The sequence below is a fragment of the Notechis scutatus genome, chromosome 5 (assembly GCF_049901735.1).
Source record: "Notechis scutatus isolate UNSWTSFEM ecotype Mainland chromosome 5, rNotScu1.2, whole genome shotgun sequence".
Classification (NCBI taxonomy): Eukaryota; Metazoa; Chordata; class Lepidosauria; order Squamata; family Elapidae; genus Notechis; species Notechis scutatus.
The window spans coordinates 32,027,111-32,047,138 of record NC_142013.1 but is presented as its reverse complement, the minus strand read 5'-3'; the positions used below and the strand labels follow the sequence as shown (position 1 = coordinate 32,047,138).

Below are 20,028 nucleotides of genomic sequence, written 5' to 3'. Positions count from 1 at the left end.
GAAATCAAAGGTTAGTGGGGTGGGAAGGGAATGGAGATTTTGCAGTAACCTTCCCCTGCCAGCCGACCAAGCCACACTCACCAAGCCACATCACACCCACCAAGCCACGCCCACAGAACCGGTAGTAAAAAATTTTGAATCCCACCACTACTTCAAAGCATCTTCTTTGGAATCAGATCATTTTCCTACAATGGGCAGTATCTCTAGACTTCTAAGTATAGTCTTTTAAAATGCTTGTGATTCTGAGATAAAGAAGAAAAAGCTTCATTCCTTCTCTTCCATTTATGTCCATTTCCATTATACATTTGCCTCTATAATTTATGTAATTTGACCATAGTTTCCATGTCTCAACATCCAAACAGGTTGGTTAGATTCCTAAGAACTTGTACAGCCCTTTTTCTATGCATAGAGTCACTGCTTCTCTCTAAATTTCTTGACACTTATAATCAATTAATTATATTTGCCATGCTCTTGTTAAGAATTGCAAGCTTAATAAAAGAGATTTGTGGGTGCTATATTTAGGACATTTAAATGCTGTCTTAAAATAAATTAGAAACCAGTACATTCCTGCAAAGGGTTGAAGTGGTAGATGTACATGTTGATTGAAGTTAGGTAATATTTTAACATCACATCTGATATTAAAGGTCTTACACAAATTAACACCACAGAAACCTAAACAAATATCTCCTACATTGTACCAATTTACCATTCACCAATATCATATCCTCCCATTAAATTTCCTTCTCTTTCTCTGGGTTATGTTTCATCTCTTCTGTTTCATTTGAGTAACTTGCCATTTCTGCAACATACATTCTCACATACTCATGTCTCTTTCTTTCTTGTGTTGTCATCTCTTCATTTCTTTCTTCAACTCCAAATAGCAGTTTACTATATAATTAAATCTATACTAATATTTCATTTTTCGACTGTCCCTATTTCTTATCCATTTGATGTGATCCTGCATTTTTCAGAACTGCTCCATTCTAATCAGGAAGACCTACAACAGATGGTTGTTTGATCCCCTGATAAGGGCTGTCACACACAAAGACTTCTGTGAGGATGGACAAGGATTCTCTAGCCCAGATGGTCAAAGTAGCTGTGAACTGGCATGACATTTCTCTTACTCTCTTCCTAGGCTGTCTAACAACAGGAGAATGAATTGATATCTAGAACTAGGTTGAGCTTTCTTGACTAAAAGTGCTTCTTTAGCCATATACTTAGTAATAATACTGTTAGTGGTATAAAATTCTCAGAGAGAGAGGCTTCTTTGAGGCAGTAACTCATTCATTTTTTCATATTGAGTAACAAATTGTTGGATATTTGGGAGTTCAGTTTAAAAGGTTTAGTTTTCCTGAGCCAATATACTGTACATGGTTCAATGTTTAAGAAACACAAATGGGTTTATAATTGGATTAAGCTGAAGAACTGCTCATTTACATAAATGACTGAGCAAGCTCTCCAACCTCCAAGCAAATAAGCAGGACTAGTCAGGCGCTGATCCCCAGCAAATCCCTGTCTGTAGAATGACAAGTAATAGACTAAACCATCTTACTGTATGTAATGATAAAAAGGCATTGGACAATAATAGTAATGTTAACTGGCACTTCCTGAAAAGACTAAAGCTTTTTGTGAAGAAATTGGAGGATTGGAGGATTCATACAATATGTTACTGATTAAATGGATCATACAATTCCCAAAGAAAACTGTTCTAACATTGAATCCTCATAAGACACAAATTAATTTTAATTTTATTGTTGTAAACCCCCTAGACTAGATAAGTGGGACATAAATTTAACAAACAAATAAATAATGATGGAGGCTACCCTTATGGGACTGAACTCATACTGAATGTTATTGTCAAGTGTCAGTGATACTGTACAAACCAATAACTCAGCCTTTACCAATTTGATCATCTAAGCTGTAAAAATTAGGAATAATGTAAATTGTGAAATGTAAATCTGGAAGATAATACATTGCAGAAGGCTGTAATGGGGAAGCTCTTTGTAGAATATTGTGAGTTTCTCAGGTATTATTTTAGATTATTTATGTTTGTAATTATTCATTGAATTTTTATTATTTTTTAGAAATCATCTATATGAGATGGGTGGACATTTTAAACAAAAAAACAAACAATCCAATTATGCAATATTCTGGAGAATTACACAAGTTTCAAGTGTTAGCATTTGAAAAATTCATGGTGATTAATTGTTTAGGAATTCTGATTTCTAGGATAGACCAGATTTATCTTACATTCTCTTCAGATACATTTGCTACATGAGCTCGAACAATTTGTTATAGAAAAAAATGCCTACTTGGAGTAGACTGTAATATAATTTTTTATGTTTTAAACTTATTTAATACATTTTTAAAGCTATTTTATCATTTGGAAAGAGGAAGGAAAACATGGTGTATGTAATTATACACAAAATGAGGTTTTTCTAAGTGGAATGTTAAAAGTTTATACCACAAAGCTTTAGATGATTTCTAGACACTTATTTCAGACAAAAATCTAACAAAAACAATGTTCTCCAGCTGACCGAAGAAAATAATGTTCCTATCATGCCTTTTAATCTCTGCATTCAATTTTAGTCAATCTGCTCTTGGCGTAACTTCTGTGAGATTCCTCTGAACAAGATCATTGCCTACATTTTGACAAAATTTTGACAAAATTATCTTGTGATACATCCATGGAGATGCTAATAGAAATATATATATGTGTGTGTGTGTATACACATACATACATACATACATACATACATACATACATACATACATACATATATATGGTATTCAGCTTTGTTTGGGTATTTTCCCACGTCATTATAGTTGTGCTTTTAAAGTTGTAGCAACGTTTTGGCAGAATCTCATCTGCCATCATCAGGCTTCTGTATAGTGTTCATCTGTGAGACAGACTTTCACAGCCATTTCTGTTTTATATTTGGTGCTAGCCTATGCTGTGCCAGAATGGTTTTTTCTTCATCCTGATTGGTTGGGAGTCTTGGTCTGAGTTTATTGGTCTTGGAGTTTGCTGTGTTCTGCTTGATTGGTGTTTCTAATTAGCCACACTAAAAGCCTCCAATACAGGAAACACAATGTTGCCAGCCAATCAAGACAAAAAAAGCTACAAAACAGACAGAAGATATTAGAAGATATATATGTTTTCTTAAGTTTTCGTGGTTATTTATATGTATGGTATTCAGCTTTGTTTGGGTATTTTCCCACGTCATTATAGTTGTGCTTTTAAAGTTGTAGTGACGTTTCGGCAGAATCTCATCTGCCATCATCAGGCTTGTGTATTGTGTTCATCTCTGAGTCACGCTTTCACAGCCATTTCTGTTTTAAATTTGGTGCTAGCCTACTGCTGTGTTAGAATGGCAGATGTGATTGGCAGATAGTGGCAGATAGTGGCAGATGCCACTACAACTTTAAAAGCACAACTATAATGATGTGGGAAAATACCCAAACAAAGCTCTCCCTGTGTGTGTGTGTGTATGTGTGTGTGTGTGTACACATACACATACATACATACATACATACATACATACATACATACACACCTCTGTAGAACCGGTAGCTCTGAAGAGCAGCAGACATAGAACCGGTTCTATGTCTGCTGATATTTTTGCCCACCTGCCCACCCGGACTCTTACCTGACCTTTATTTCCTGCTTTTTCAACTTCAGCTGCTGTGCAAAGCACAGCTGCAGTTAAAAAAGCAGGAAAAAAGGGCTTTTTCAAAGGCTGCTTCTCTGCACGCCGCGTGCTGATGACGATTTACAGGCTCGCCCGTGCAGCGTGCAGGGAAGCACATAGTAAATCACCGAACCTCGTAAATCATTGAACCGGTAGTTAACCCTGTCAGATCCCACCCCTGTATATACACACACTCAATATATATATACACTCAATAAACTTAGTGCAATTTAAGCCACTTTTAGATTAACAATTGCCACATAGAATAATTTGAAATAATTTGAAATAATTAGTAATTTTTTATTTCCCTATTGCTCTTTTCTTACTATTCTTTTAGACTTTTCTTTAGAAAATTGTACCTACTTTCAACATTCTTCTGTCATTGTTTTTTAACTTTTAATCTTGATAGCTTTTTATATAATATTAACATATGAATTTGTCTCTACATTTCTTCTGATGTCCACTTTCAGAAACTGTATACTCACAAAGAGTTGTGCCTTTTTTCACTCTTAAGTAAAGCCACTCTCTTCACTGCCATGTGATGACCATCCAGACTTTTGTAGACTAGATAACCCTCTACCTGGATGTCTAGAAATTTTGTACATTTCAACATTCAGTTGAATATAGTATTTCTTTTTAAATTCTAATCCAGCATGATTGTTCACGTACAGTAGCAACAACAGTATCTATCTATGTGTTTGTGCATCTCTCTCTTTATGTCCTAATACAACAGGATAGTTTTTACATAATAGTGATACTTGTACTTTCACAGTAATGGATCTTTCTTTCTTTCTTTCTTTCTTTCTTTCTTTCTTTCTTTCTTTCTTTCTTTCTTTCTTTCTTTCTTTCTTTCTTTCTTTCTTTCTTTCTTTCTTTCTTTCTTTCTTTCTTTCTTTCTTTCAAGTCTGCCAAGAAGCTATTTGGGAAGCCTTCAAAATTTTCTTCGACAGACTCCCAGGACAAGAAGAATACCAAAAGTGGCTAAATGAATGTGAAGCAGGAACTGTGAATATATTTGAAATGGGCACCAATTTTAGTCAATCTGAAGAATATCAAAGCCTCATAGCAAAGGTAAGAGATATGGAGTTTAAGAGAATATCAGTTGCACATAGTTTCAATTATAGTGAAGATAAGACTATTGCTATATGATGGGAAAAGGATGTGCATTTTTGAAATGGCTTTTTCAATTATTCTGTTATTTTATTCTATTTTTTAAATTTTAATTGATTATTCTATTAAGCCAATTACCTTTTACTATGTCATAATGGACATGATGAAAATAATTTCAGAGTTGTCGGGCACTGGGAAATTAGCACCTTACATCTAATTTGAAATATCTCTTAAAATTTATTCTTTTTCATTTTTATATTTTTAGTATTTATTTGATGTACCCAAAATTACTTTGGATGTCATCTTGCAAATATCAAGTAACAAATGTTGGAAAATAGATTGTGAAGAAAAAAAGTTTTAAATATATTTCAGCTTTGATCGCAAGAAAGTTGAGAAATCTGTATTAATTTTTATTATAGTCATTAAAAAACACAAAGCAAATATAACTATAAACAAAGAGAGAGTTTTTAGTGCTTTTCTGAGCTTGGTTATTTGCAGATATTTCATTATCCAATAAGGTAACATCATCAGTGTGAGTATATATATATTCTTATGTTTTCGCGGGTATTTATATGTACGGTATTTAGGTTTCTTCGGGGATTTTCCCATGTCTTAATATTTGTGCTTTTAAAATTATAGCTACGTTTCGGCAGAATCTCATCTGCCATCCTCAGGCTTGTGTATTGGGTTCATTTTAATTGTGTGTCAGGCTTGGCAGCCATTTTTTGTTTGAATTTGGTGCTGTCTTTCTGCTTTATTTGAATGTTTTTTTCCTCATCCTGATTGGCTGGGAGTCTAGGTCTGTGTTTATTGGTCTTTGAGTTGCTGTATTCTTGATTAGTTGGCAACATTGTGTTTTGTGCATTAGAGTTTCTTAGTGCAGCTTGGTTTCTTGTGAATGGCCTATAATTATTTATTAGGAAGCTAGGCTTTATTTGGGTAGCTGTCTGGGGCATGTTTGGGCGGGAGGTATTGGGGGGGGGGTCTGTTTGTGTCCAGGTGCTTGCTGAAAAAGCTCTAAAATCTCTATACCACAATCCAGGCAAGCACCTGGACACAAGATAAGTATGAAACAAAGCCCACATTCCACTTAAAAGAACAAGAGGAATTTTTTAAAAAATGTAATGCTAAGAATAAATCATACCTGTTAATCATATTCAACTGGGGTGTCAGACTCACAGTATCTCTTTTTCATCACGTGATGTATCACAACTTTTTTCCCCTTTGCTAAAATGGGGGTGGACGTGGTCAGCACATGATGCATCTGGCTCACGGGCCTCGAGTTTGATACCCCTGACCGACATGTTTACCTTCTGTCTTATTTTATGTGCTGCTCTACAGAACCTGGCTACAGAGTATGTAATCTCTGGATTCATGTTAGAAAGCCGAAATTGCACATGTTTTTATTAGTAAATCTTATGTTATTCAAATGATGAAAAACTAAACACTGCATGTTTCTACATAGTAATTGTGCTAACTAGAGGCAAAACAATGCAATAGCTGCAGCATATATTGACACACACACCTAGAATAGTAGAATAAGTGCTGCACTCTTACTCATATTTTATCTAATGGATAGAATGAATTCTTTTGATTCCATCAGCTGTAGGACCATGCCCAGGTATTTAAAGCATAATACTAGCTTAATAACATTGTTGTTGATAGATCAAGGCAAACATTTGGGCCAATTTAGTTTATGGCAAATCAGGTTTATAAGTAGGTCTAATTGATTGACTATGTACTTTCAGGTCAGTGTCTATTCAAACAGATTTTGCTTCATAATGGTCTGTTCCTACCCAGGTCCTTTGAGTCTTCCAATATTTTACCTGTTACCTTTGTAACTAAGCTCATCTACCTTGCTGCTAGATATTTGAATATTTTAAAATGGCTATGGTACCAAGTGCTTGTCTGTAGTGTATTTCTTGGTGGCTTACTCCTTTACAGTGGATGATTGAGCCTAAAAGTCAGAACCTATCTAACACTTCAATATTTTCATTTCATAAGGCTGGCTATTGTGTCTGCTGTCATTATTTTGGTCTTTGTACTTAATGGTAGTCCCATTTTTTCCTCCACCATGCTGCTAGATTTTTATTACTGGTACATGCAGACCTTTTAAATTTTTGCTATCAAAAGAAATATCATTAGCATAGGGCAGGATATTGATGTTTCTTCCTCCAGTTGTAAAGAAAACACTCTCATCTTCTTCCAATCCAGATTTCCATGGAATAAATATATTCAACCAAAAGATTGAATAAATAATGGAAGAGTATAAGTCCTTGTCTAATTCCTTTGCCAACTGCAGAATGTTTGTTTGCCTACGTTGTCCATAATATGCCTTCTTGACCTGAGACTTTGAATAACTTTATCACTTTAAATGTACACTAATGAACAATTTAAATGTACACTACTTTCATTTTAATGTATGCCGATTAGAATCCTCTCAAAGGGTCACCACCTCCAATATACATTACATAAACTTAACTAAACAAACAAATGTCCATATAACCAGGGGTGGGATTCAATTTTTTAACAACTGGTTCTGTGGCCGTGGCTTAGGTGGTGGCCGTGGCTTGGTGGTCATGTGACTGGGTGGCTTGGTGGCTTGGTGGCCATATTGGCTGGGTGTGGCCAACTCAATATCACTCACATCAAGGCACGCATCTCCTTGCCTGGCCTCTCATGACTGTGGGGATGCTGCAACAGTCATAAATGTGAAAAATGGTTATAAGTCACTTTTTTCAGTGCCATTGTAACTTTGAATGGTCACTCCACACAAGCAAAATACCAGCAAAGGAGGAGAAAAAAACTCCAGAGATGTTCCTGAGACAGGAAGTCTAGTCCTGCCAAGAATGTAATAAGGGCTAACGGAGAGGCAGTTTCTGTAAGCAACACCAGAATGTTTCCTTCCTGCCTTCCTTACAGGATTAGGCCAGTAATTTCTTCTAACAACCGGTTCTCCGAACTGCTTAGAATGTTAACAACTGGTTCTAGCAAACAGGTGTGAACAGGTAGAATCCCACCCCTGCATATAACCACATAACCACATATATTATATGACCTGTTCATTAGTTTTGCATAAAACTAAATACAGCTTGTCTGCCATATCATTTTTATTGAAATTGAATCAAAGAGGTGCTCATATATTCAGACTTGTTGTATACCCTTAGCAATTGATTGTCAACCAAGCTAGAATTATTCTTGATTTAGCTGTATATTCAGAAAGAATAAATAATTGAAGTTAGCTTGGCATCATCTAATGTTATGTAGCTTTTTAATTACTGTAGTTTTTAATAATAAATCTGCTGTGAGGTTCTGGTATATTTGATTTAATCAATGGGCAATTGGGGCTAAGTGAATTATGGATTGCTGATTCTAGCCTTTGAATTGAGTGTTGTATTCTAATGTTATTTTCTGCATTTTCCAAAACCGATTCAATGCCCTGATATTGACATTCCTTTTATTTATTTTCTTGTTCATAAATATTAGAGTCATTTTTTCTTACTCCTCTGTGGCAAAAAATGTACAAAAGGTGGAACTCAATAAATTAATTACTCTTATCATGAATTGTATGATATCAAATGAAATCACTACATTTGTAAAGTGATGTTAAATATATACCTATGTAAACTTTTTTTCCCAAATGTTATACAAACCTAAAAACCTAATTAAGGAATTAGTTATTTTAAGCAACTTCATATAACTATATAGAAACATTTATGATAACCTTCTGTGAAGGCTGCAGTGATAGCTACAAGTAAAATAGTTCTTTTTAAACAAAAAGTTTGGAAAAATTTAATATCTTTGCTAAGGCACATATAATGACTGTATAATATATGCTTCTAATACAGGGGTATCAAAGTCCGGCCTGCGGGCTGCTTAGATCTGGCACGCAGGGCCACCCTGGAAACAGCAAAGGATTGGCCTGTGGTGCCTCTGCCAGCAAAAATGGATCTCGGGAAGGCCGCATGTGGCTCCTGAGCTCCATTTTTGCTGGCAGAGTGTTGCAGGAGGCCATTGCAGCTGGAAACGGAGTTTGGGAGCCAGTTTTAGCTGGCAGACCGCACAGGCCATAACAGAGCCCCTCGACATGTGTGATGTCGAGCTAGCCATGGCCATCCTGGCCATGCCCACCTCAACCCCCGAAGTCAAACACAACCCTGATGCGACCCTCAATGAAATCGAGTTTGACTACCCCTGTTCTAGTAGCATCTGACTTTAAAAAAATAAAGACAGTCTTAATAAAGGCTTCTAAATGAGTTTTTAGATTATATTTTAATGAAATCAGAAAAAAATAAACCATTTAAATAGTGTCCTTTAAAGTTTTTGTTTAGAAGCATGTGGGAGAATTTAATCAACACATACCTATTGAATGAAGCCAACTACTTTAGTTTTTTTTTTTATTCCATCCACCCACACATTAACCCCCCCCCCACAAAGGTATGACATACTACAAATGTTATAAATTACAATCCATTTCTGCAATCTGAATTTGTTAAGATGGAATGGTTTCAACATATCAGAACCATAACAGGCTGTTAAAGATAATGTTATATTTTTCTGCCATAATAAACTACATTTGCATTTAGTCTTACAGTCTTATTATGCAATAGTAAAACTTCCAAGCCCAGAATAGAGTATCAATATTGCTTTGAGTTGTTTTGTGGTCTCTGTAAAAGTCATCTGCTCAAATCCTGAAACCAGACACTAGGGGTGAGTGCTTAATCCCATGGTATCCAAGGTGATATCATGCTTATATTTACCATATAACCCAAACACTTCCAGTAAGTGTTATTTTAAACGTGCTGGTTTTCATCGGACCAGCTGCCTAAGTGATTTAGAGTTAAAGATGTGCCCTGGGCTAACTGAGTTCTCCCGGCCCTGCCCCACCCCACTATTTTCAAGTTTACATCTGTAATCCAATATTTCTCAACTTTGGCAAATTCAAGAGGTGAAGACTTCAACATGGCTGTTTGCGTAATTAAGACCACACCTCTTAAAGTTGTCAAGAAAAATGCTGTTATAATCCAAAGAAGTGCAGGCCATAGATAATCACTGCTGCAAAACAAGTGGATATTTAATATTTGGTGAATAGGAATTCAGTAGTTAGCTTACAAAATGATAAACACACAAAATGATAAACACAAAGGATTGTATTGTGATGACCACCTGGGCTTCCTTATGAACAAATGTTCCCAGCTGAATATTTGGGAACACTTCTAAGTTTTTGCATTTTACATATTTGTTTATTTAAAATGTGAAATAAATAGGCAACGTATTTCTGACATTGACTATTCTCACTGCAATTTTTGTGATGTTTGTATACTATCCCTTAAATGTGTATTTACATCCCATTGTCTGAATCTACCTTAAGAAACCCCATTAGGGTTTCTGTAATAAACATCTCTCCGAAACTTTTTAACTTTTAAAAAACAAATATTAGTTGATGGGAATGAAGTTTGAATCCTGGTGACTGGACATCTGTGAATGAGGGGGCATGTCAACACAAGTCAAGATCTTGTCATGATAATTCAATTGAAGCCCCACCCCTTTTTATGTGTTAAGAGTTGGACCTTTCATCTGAAGTCTTACATAACCTATTCCCCAATAATGTGGCTATTAAATGTAAGCATCTATTGAACTGATGTATTTATTTCTGTAAACATATATGCCTTCCACTGGGGGCTTTCCTTTGAATGTTTTTATGAATAAATAAGAATGAACGGGTTTGACTATTTGAAATGCTTGGGACACATAATAGAGGCACATATATAAAACATAAAATATAACATAAATTTACAAAATGCAGTTCCACATTAAAAATATGGTTTTCTATTTTTCTAGAAATTGTCCTATACTAAAGAAGCGATGGATGGGTGAGTATGTGTATTGTTCGAGATTTTACAGTACAGGTTGCCCTCAAATTACAATTACAATTGGGAACCACAATTTCCATTGCTAAGCAAAGCAATTGTTTAGGGTATTCCGGATTTTATGACCTCTTTTGCTGTATTAAGTGAATTACTGCAGTTGTTAAGTGAATCACGTCATTAAGCAAATCCAGTTTCCTCCATTGATTTTGTTGGAGGGAAGACATGATGTTGCAACCGCTGGAAATACATGCTAGTTGCCAAGCACCTGAATTTTGAACATGTGACCATCGGGATGCTGCAACAGTCATAAATGCAAGGACCAGTCACAAGTCACTTTTCTCAGTGCTGTCGTCATTTTGAACAGTTGCTCAACATACGGTTGTAAATTGAGGATTACCAGTATGTTCAGAAGTAAGACACTGTTGTAACTTTGAACAGTTGCTTGCATGATTTATTTTTATTCCACTATTTTGATTTCTTGCCAGTTTTTGTTGTGATTTATCCAGTGGGTAAGTTAAAGTTTCACAGCATCCTTCCTTCCTAACTATTTCAGTTAGAATTCAAGATTTTTAAGAATTTAAGAATTAAGAATTTAATGCATATTTTATAAGCATAATATTGGTCAAACATGCAAAGTTCAAAGCATTTTCACCTATCTCAAGGTTTGGAAAAGTCCTTGGCTACTTCATGGTTATGCATTAAGTTTTTTAATTAAAAAATTCACAATTAAAGTCTAGCTCGTCATTTTGGAGCCAAAAAGAAAAAGTTAAGCTGCAGATTCCAGGTGTGAACATTAATTAAGCTTCCCTAGGCTTGATATTATTATTAAGTGATTTTCATAGTCTAGGGAAAACAAACTTGTCATAAATACCAACAGCCATAATTTCATCATTTTTTTTTAAGCAAATTTTATTGATTTTAAAGACAAACAAATCATCATTAACCATTACATACTTGAACCTTTTTCCATTATAAATTTTACAAGTCAAATAAAACCTTATTTTATACAATATAATTCTATTTTAAACCATTTCCATATGAGCATACAAATACCTCTTTTCCAGTTTCTCTTTACTTCTCTTTACTCTTATTCAATTTCACTATTATTATTTCATCTATTTCTTTCTGACTTGGTTACCATTATTCTTATTCTATATTTCTGCAAGGTTTTATTAATTCTCCCAGAAACATAAACACACAACACACAAACATATAAAAATCTTTTAGGAAAGTAACTTGGCCCCAGGTACCTCTCTCTACATGGACTTCAATTATATTCATGCTCATCTTACACGTCATTACCTATTTTATTTACCATTCTATGTCTTCTATATTGGCTTCTCCACACATTTCACTCTTCTTAATTCTATCTTATTTAATCCATCTTAATTTGAGTCATTATATTTGTATCTTTTGTCCATTCTTTATTATCCCTTTGTCTCATTCCTTATAATAATAATAAAAAAAGAATTTCTCCTGAAATCACTAAACAGAGTATGATGCCTTTCTATCTCCCCTAAAATAATTAGATTAACATTTAAAATAACACCTAATACCCAATCTGATTCTGCTTGGTACATTCTATCTACTAATTTTTTTTTAATAAAAGAAAAATAATAAATCAAAATGATTAAATACATAGTTAAATAATAGATCTAAATATTGAATCTTATAACATTCCCATTGCCTTTTCCAAAGACAAATGCTACAATAATAATTTTATAATAACATCAATACCATAGTCATATTAAACTCTTTAATTAAAACTCAATATTCTAAACATTCCCTTTAATATTTTATTAGATTTTAAAGTCAATCATTACTAAACATTTCAACATTTTAATCTCTTATTAACTCTTAAACCATTCTAATTTTCTATTTCTAATACAAATGCTACAATACCATCTTATGTACCTTGCAAAATCTTTTTAAAGAAATTATACTTTACCCTTTGTCCCTAAAAAAGATTCCCCTTTTCCCATCTGATTTCAAAACTTTGTGGCTTTTCTCCACTTTTTCCCTTTCTTTCTTCTCCCACCAGACCTTTCTACCCCCTTCTCCTAGCCTCTGCCTTACTGGCTTCCCTTCTCTGTTGTGTTCCTTTTTCTTTTGTTTACTATCATCATATTGATTTTGCACCTTATTTTTCTCTTTCTTAAGTGTTTTTTTAAATCTTAAGTCCTTCATTTTCCTTCCTTTCTTTCTTCCTTCTTTCTTAGTTAAATTTTGAAATTCATTAAAGATGGCTTCTTCTTCTTCTTCTGCTGCTGCTGCCTCCATCTGTTGTAGTGTTTGTTGATAAGTAACAAGCGCCATTTCTAAAAAAGGAAGGCTTCTTTCACATCATCTTCACCATCTTTTTTTGTTTGCTCATATTCTTTTCTCAGTTCCTCAACAGAAAAAGCCATTATAAATCTTTTCTTTTCTCCCCCCCTCTTTCTTCTTGCAACAACCAAGATATTTCAAAAAATAGAACAATCCCAAAGTCATCAATCAATCCAAGCCAAGGCAAAGTTCTCACTTTCTCTTCCTGGGGTAGTATCAATCAAAAAAAGAAAGTCCAAATCTGTATCTTAAAGCCTCATTGCAATACATTTCAGTCTTCAAATCCTTAAGGCATCTCCTCCAACAAAATCTTAACATATAAATTGTCCTCTCCCTTCCCACTTATCACATAAAGCCAGTTTTTACCTAAAAAAGACAGGTTTCTCAGTATCCACTTGTTATTTCCGTAGGGAAGGAGAGTAAACTTTCCTTTCAGCACCTCAAAATTGCCGCTTATTTTTTTCTTCTGGAAAGTATCATTCAAAAAGCCATAATTTCCAGGAATTGTGTTAAATATGTCTTAGAGTCCTGGGTCAACCAAGAAAAACTTTCACTCTCGAAGGCTTTCTCCTCTTCCTCCTGCGCATTCTTACCCAGCTGCCGGCTTCTTTGTGGCGGCCATTACAGACCGCTGAATAATTTCATCTTTTCTAAATCATTGAGATAGAAATTTGCAGCATTTATTACATTTTTAATCATCTTTTAATAAATCCTCCAAAAGCTAAAATAAAAGATGTAACAATTACAGTATGTTGCTTTGGTAATCTTTATACAGTATCATTAATAACTTAAGGAGAACCCATATTTATAATGCCAATCAAATATTTCTACATGCTTTCAATGCTAAAAAATGTAATAGAGATTCTACTATATTTAGAACAAAGCACTTGTCATGTTATCACAGGTATCACATAATAACTATCCAACTGGACCCATAATATTACATAATCAAAATCGCTTTCATTTCATGACAATTATCAAATGTACAATGATATTTTTGAAAATAAGTGAAATTAACTCCTTACATTCATATGGAACTCATAACTGTGAAAGGGAGACATTACCATCAACTGATTTTTTTTAGGTTTCTGTTTTTATTGTAATTCTTTCAAGTGTTTTCATAACTTCTTCCATCTCATCTTACTCTGTAAAATCCATGGAGAAATTAAAAAAAATATTTTCAATGTTTAAGCTTTGGGAGATTCCTGCTTTAGTTTACACATATATAAACAGTTTTTGTAGTGATTTGTCAAGTGGGTAAGATTCACAGCATCCTTGGGGAAAATTTGTAAAATATACTTTGTATATTAATGATATGAGCTAAACTTAAATTAATTGGGAAAATATTGTTCAATTACAATTCTGAGAATGTGCAGGGCCAGGCCTATAATATAAATGACACGCAAAATAACAATTGTAATCTAACTAAAGTTTAAATAAGACAAGTTTCACATTTCAAAATGCAAATATTTGCAAAATCATTTCAGTTTTACTCTAGCATTTATTATTTTAAAACCAATTCACTATTTTTTGGCATCATTTTACTTAACAATTCTGCAGTGTTTTAAGTCTTGATCATAAAAATTGGAGCTAATTGGAGCCTGTCTCTTAAGTATAAGATCATTTCAAAGGTTTATTGAAAATGATCACTGTTCATTTGCCACAAACAATTTCAAGTAATTTCATAATAGGTTTTTATAAAGTTTTTTGAAGCATGAAATATATATCCCCAAGTCCTGAAATTGAATGCTACCTTCCCAGAGAAATAGAAGAATGGCAGGGGTTCTTTCCAAGTTGAAACATACTGAGAAACAGTGAACTGGAATAGTAATTAGGGAACTCAGAATGTATTTATATGTCAAGGTACTATATTACTTTCTATTAAACATGACAGGAAAAGCTGTTCTTTTTTCCCAAAGAGCAGTTATAAAATGTAAACAGTAAAAGAAAATAACTATTATGCCATTTGTTCCCATTTCTACATCCTTTTTTCTCGTTTAGATATATGGGATAGCAGCTTATTTACACTGAACCAAGATTGTTTCATAGTATCTATATGTACACAGTAAAAAATAGATGCAGCTACTAATATATGCAGCTACTATGTCAACTACTATTTTAGTGCACAGGCTAAAACATGCCTTTGTAAAGACTTTGTAAACAATGGTGCTGTAGCACCTATATATAATAAAAGTTATTAGCCAACAGACATGGCATTATGTGTTAATGCTAACTTAACCATTATAATTCCTAAAGCCTAGAACTGCCTCTTAAAATGTCACATAGTTATATTTGTTTCAGAGAAAATGATAAAGGATCTTTTCAGCTCATTTCACACTCATTTTTAAAACCGACTTTGTTTTTTTTTTGTTTTTTTTTTGAACAAAATGAACTGGGATGGTAAATAGGGAAATTACTAAAAAGAAAACCAGTATACAAAGGAAATATAAAATGGCAGGTTTTCTTTATAGGTTCTTCTTCCTCCAGTGATTTCAGTTCCTTCCTCTTCAGTCAAAGAATATATTCCAATCCCAGGTTTACAGTATCTTACATATACTATTTGTCACACTTGATCTTTCAGTTATGATGAATATTAGAGTTGTATTTTATTCCACTTGGTTTTCTTAGACTTAAACCTTGACTGAATTAATTAATCTTAGTCTCCTGAAACTTTTTTCTCCTCCGAAATCACTTGCTTTCACACATGTCTATCTTGGACATCATGTCTTGAACATCATGTCTATCATTCCGCAGAAGGTTTTTGTTGTTGCTGCTGTTGTTAAATTGTGGATAAATGGTTAAGATCAAAGGTCAAATAGATTGAAACAAACAGAGATATTTCTGCGTAATGTATTTATGCATGGATACTATTGGGAATATTCAAGTCTCAATGTTTTGACTTGGGTTTCATAAAAATATCCATTCTGCACAAAAGTTAAAGGTTTCTCAGTTTCAAAGGTGATTTTTCAAAGGCAATTGTTTTTATCTGAGGAGGAAGAAGAAAAGATCATCTTCTTGTTCCTCAGGGGAAAAACAGTCTAGTTGCCTTTTGAAAAAGCACCTTTGAGACAACTATGGGTAACTGATAATCACCATAAACAAAGGTTTCTCAGGTTTATAATTGTAATGTGTATTAAATCGTAAAGGAAAAAATGAGGTAGTTAAATAATTCAGCTTTTGTTTTGAGGTACCATCATGATTTTAGAATAAATCATCTATTTATATATATATATATAGCATTTAGTTATCTCAATTTCTCTAAGATTTCTTCTAAGAATTTTGACGTTAAATACAACAAATTGCTAAATAGTATCAAATACTGGCTATGTAAGGTCTTGCCTCAAGAATGCAGAACTCTTGAATGCTGGCAGAATTTCAAAGGGAACTTTTATTGAGAAATAATGGTAGCAGAGAAGCTAGGCAGGATCTAAATTCCCTGCACATAACAGTTAGGTTAAAATGTTGTTCTGTGGAAACCCCTCCCACCTGTCCGGGGTGGCACTGGCCCAGTGGTGGGATTCAAATTTTTTTACTACTGGTTCTGTGGGCATGGCTCAGTGAGCATGGCTTGGTGGGCATAGCAGGGGAAGGATACTGTAAAATGCCCATTCCCACTCCAGGGGAAGGATATTGTAAAATCCCATTCCCTCCCCACCCCACTAACCTGATTTCTAGCTCCGTTCTCCTGTGCAGGGCAACAAAAGAAGACCCAGCTGATCAGCTGGGACTCAGGAGGCAGAGAATAGATAGGGGCGGAGCCGGTCAGAGGTGGTATTTGCCAGTTCTCCGAACTACTCAAAATTCCCGCTACCGGTTCTCCAGAACTGGTCAGAACCTGCTGAATACCACCTCTGCGCTGGCCAGTCTCAAAGTGCAAGGATGTTGTGAGAACCTCGAGCTGAGAAGGTAATAAGATCTTGTTCCTCTGGAGATCAGATGGCCGCAGGCTCATCCCTCCCTTTCCCCTTATTCCCATGCAGGTACATCAAAGTTGCTTTAAGTTTAAAATGATGCTAAGATGTTTTTGGATTGCACTTAAAATTCCTTTAATTATTAATACTATCTTTGTTTTTTCTTCTTTTTGCTTCTGTTTACACTTCTTTGCATTTTATTATCCTCAGTTCTTACTCTTCTATTCTGCTGTTATTATTCTTATTCTTATTATTGGAAAATGATATACATTTTAAACTAGTTGCAAATCATGATAGAAATGTTCTATTAAGGATTTGGGGGTGGATGGAAATGTTATTTTAAGGACCATGTACAGTATATAAACTAAGAAGAAGCTAGTCATATCCGGAAAATATAAAGCATCATCTTGGCTAGATTTGAGACAGAAAATACAAACAATTGCTTTCAATTGTAATAAAAATATAATTGATAATTTTCTGGATTTAATGATCTCCACATGATCAAGTTTTTCCCATTAATAGTGAGATTATCACAGTAAAAACACTCATGAACTATTGTAAAAGCATTCTACAAATAGCATTGGATTATTTATCCGTTTTCCTCTGTTTTCTAAAAGATCCATGGGAATAAGGACTGTTAATTTTGAAAGAAAATATTTAATCAATTTCTTTGTCGCTCACACACAGACACACTTCATCCTTTTGTTTTTCTTATTTTTCAGTTTTAGGATGTCAACTCCATCTCCAGTTGGTGATACTACAACTCTGAGAGGTCTGTTCTCCTTAATTGTCTAATTTATGAATTAGTGAAAAAGATGGAGCAAGATGATTATGATTTTGCATGGAAACATATGGTTTTGCATGGAAATAGCTCAGGGTCCCTAGCTCTAGACAGGAATGACATTTTTTATTCCCAGAAATGCTGCAGCTATGATGGGCCAAGTCAACATTTGTTTTTCTGCAATAATTTAGATTCCAATTTTTCAAAGGGTCAATGTTAAATGGGATAAAACTTTAGTCAGATTTATTTTGTTTTGACTTGATAATCTTTTTATACTTGGATTGTTCTTATTTAACAAAATAGTTAATTTAAAAAAAAGATAACATTTATTATTTTATGTAGATATTGTTGCCAGTATTCCTGCTCCTGATATGGTCTCAACTGATAGTCATTTGGACAGAACTGAAAAGACAGAAGATCATGAAGTAAGCTAAAGTGCTTTATAAAGTTGTTTTAATCTTTATACATGTTGCCTGATAGACACTGGAGGTATTGGAGCAATAATAACTTCATCCAAGTTTTTTAAAAAATGGTTCTTTATTTTTCTTACTTCAAAGACTAACCAAGATTAGAAGAATATTGAATATCTCTGCCTATAGTTCAACATTTCTTTATTCAAAAGTTTTGTTTAAAATGAATTTATTTCTGCTGCATTTAATAGTAAGCTAGAAAATTCTTAAAAGGAATTGAAAATCCAACTTTATATACAATGGTATAAAATAAACCCATTAATAAAAACAAAACATGGTTCTCTTCTCTGGTCACTATCTACTTCCATGATTTCAGCTATATCCATAACCAACTGTTTCCTTCCTTTTTATTTTGGATGTTGGGTGAGATGTCCCTTCCTCCATAGAACTCACCAATTAATTTTCTTCTTCCTTTCCTGCTGAGAACCCACATGCTCACACAACTTTACAATCTATCTTTCTCCCCAGCCATTTCCTTCCACAATAGTTTTTCTGCTACATTCTCGACTTATGACCACAATTTAGGCTGAAATTTCTATAAATAATGCAATCATAAAAAATGTAATTTGACTGCATCACTTAGCAACAGCAATCTCAGCAGGAGAAGGAAGCTGCAGCTAGCCCAGTCCCAGCTGCACCTTGCATCCCAAGAGTCCTCTCCTGACCTGCACTCTCCTGCTGCAACTGACCTTCCCCATCTTCTTGCTCCCAAAACTGATGGGGCAAGCTGAGGCTGTCCTTCAAAATAAAAGAGAGAGACAGACAGACAGACAGAGAGAGACAGAGAGAGAGAGACAGAGAGAGAGAGAGACAGAGACAGAGACAAAGACAGAGTGGGGGGAAGGAGAGAGAGAGAGGGAGGGAGAGGGAGAAATAGTCTCGTAGCTGCTGTGCATCTTGCTCTTCCTTCCTTCCTTCCTTCCTTCCTTCCTTCCTTCCTTCCTTCCTTCCTTCCTTCCTTCCTTCCTTCCTTCCTTTCTTTTTTCTTCCTTTCCTTTCTCTTTCTTTCTTTCTTTCTTTCTTTCTTTCTTTCTTTCTTTCTTTCTTTCTTTCTTTCTTTCTTTCTTTCTTTCTTTCTTTCTTTCTTTCTTTCTTTCTTCAGTGTGAAGCCTAGCAACGAGTTACCTAGGATCAGTGATGGGATTCAATTTTTTTTACTGGTTCTGTGGGCGTGGCTTGGTGGGCACGGCATACTGTAAAATCTCCTGTCAGAGGTGGTATTTGCCGGTTTCCCCAAACTACTCAAAATTTCCGCTACCAGTTCTCCAGAACTGGTCAGAACCTGCTGAATACCTCCTCTGCCTAAGATCATCATACAAACAGTCCCTGGGTTTTCTTTTCCTTTTAATGCAGCAAAAAGTATGCGATTGACTGAACCGGTTATTTATACTGGTGGAATCCCACCCCTGGAGAAGACACTTAATTTAGGAGAAAAATTAATTATGCCCAATAACCAGCAGAGAACTTCAGTATCATGTGTAATACATGAAGGAAACTACCATACAAATTTATTTGGCATAGAAATATAGTTCTGGGATGTTTGTGACTAGAATTCATTAAATCAAATTATTCTTTTGCTTGTTTGCTTTTCCAGGTCAGTAATGAGATAACAAGAGATTATACAAAACTAATGACGCCTGCTCATGAGCAGTTGGTTGTATTCAGTATTCTTCTTCCTGAAGAGAAATACATCAATGAGCTAAGTGACCCTTCCACTGAGGAATACCAACAACTGTCTCAACAACTTATTTCTGAAGTAATTATACTACCTATACATTTTTGCTCTATACTTTAAGAGTTGCTTTTGCAGGTTGGAGATCAGGAAAGATGAACATTAGGAAAGGAGCCAAGATGCTTAACATTAATAAA

General features: G+C 34.6%; 1 protein-coding gene across 4 annotated transcripts in view; it reads left to right on the top strand.

Annotated features, from left to right (window-relative positions):
• IMPG2 (interphotoreceptor matrix proteoglycan 2) overlaps positions 1-20,028 on the top strand; it is a 75,008-nt gene that overhangs the window by 4,548 nt on the left and 50,432 nt on the right. For all 4 annotated transcript variants that reach the window (XM_087966480.1, XM_087966479.1, XM_087966478.1 and 1 more), the window contains exons 3-7: positions 4,597-4,763; positions 10,644-10,675; positions 17,631-17,680; positions 18,032-18,114; positions 19,754-19,915. In XM_087966480.1, the coding sequence (XP_087822606.1) occupies positions 4,597-4,763; positions 10,644-10,675; positions 17,631-17,680; positions 18,032-18,114; positions 19,754-19,915 (494 nt within the window). The remainder of the gene's footprint in view (positions 1-4,596; positions 4,764-10,643; positions 10,676-17,630; positions 17,681-18,031; positions 18,115-19,753; positions 19,916-20,028) is intronic.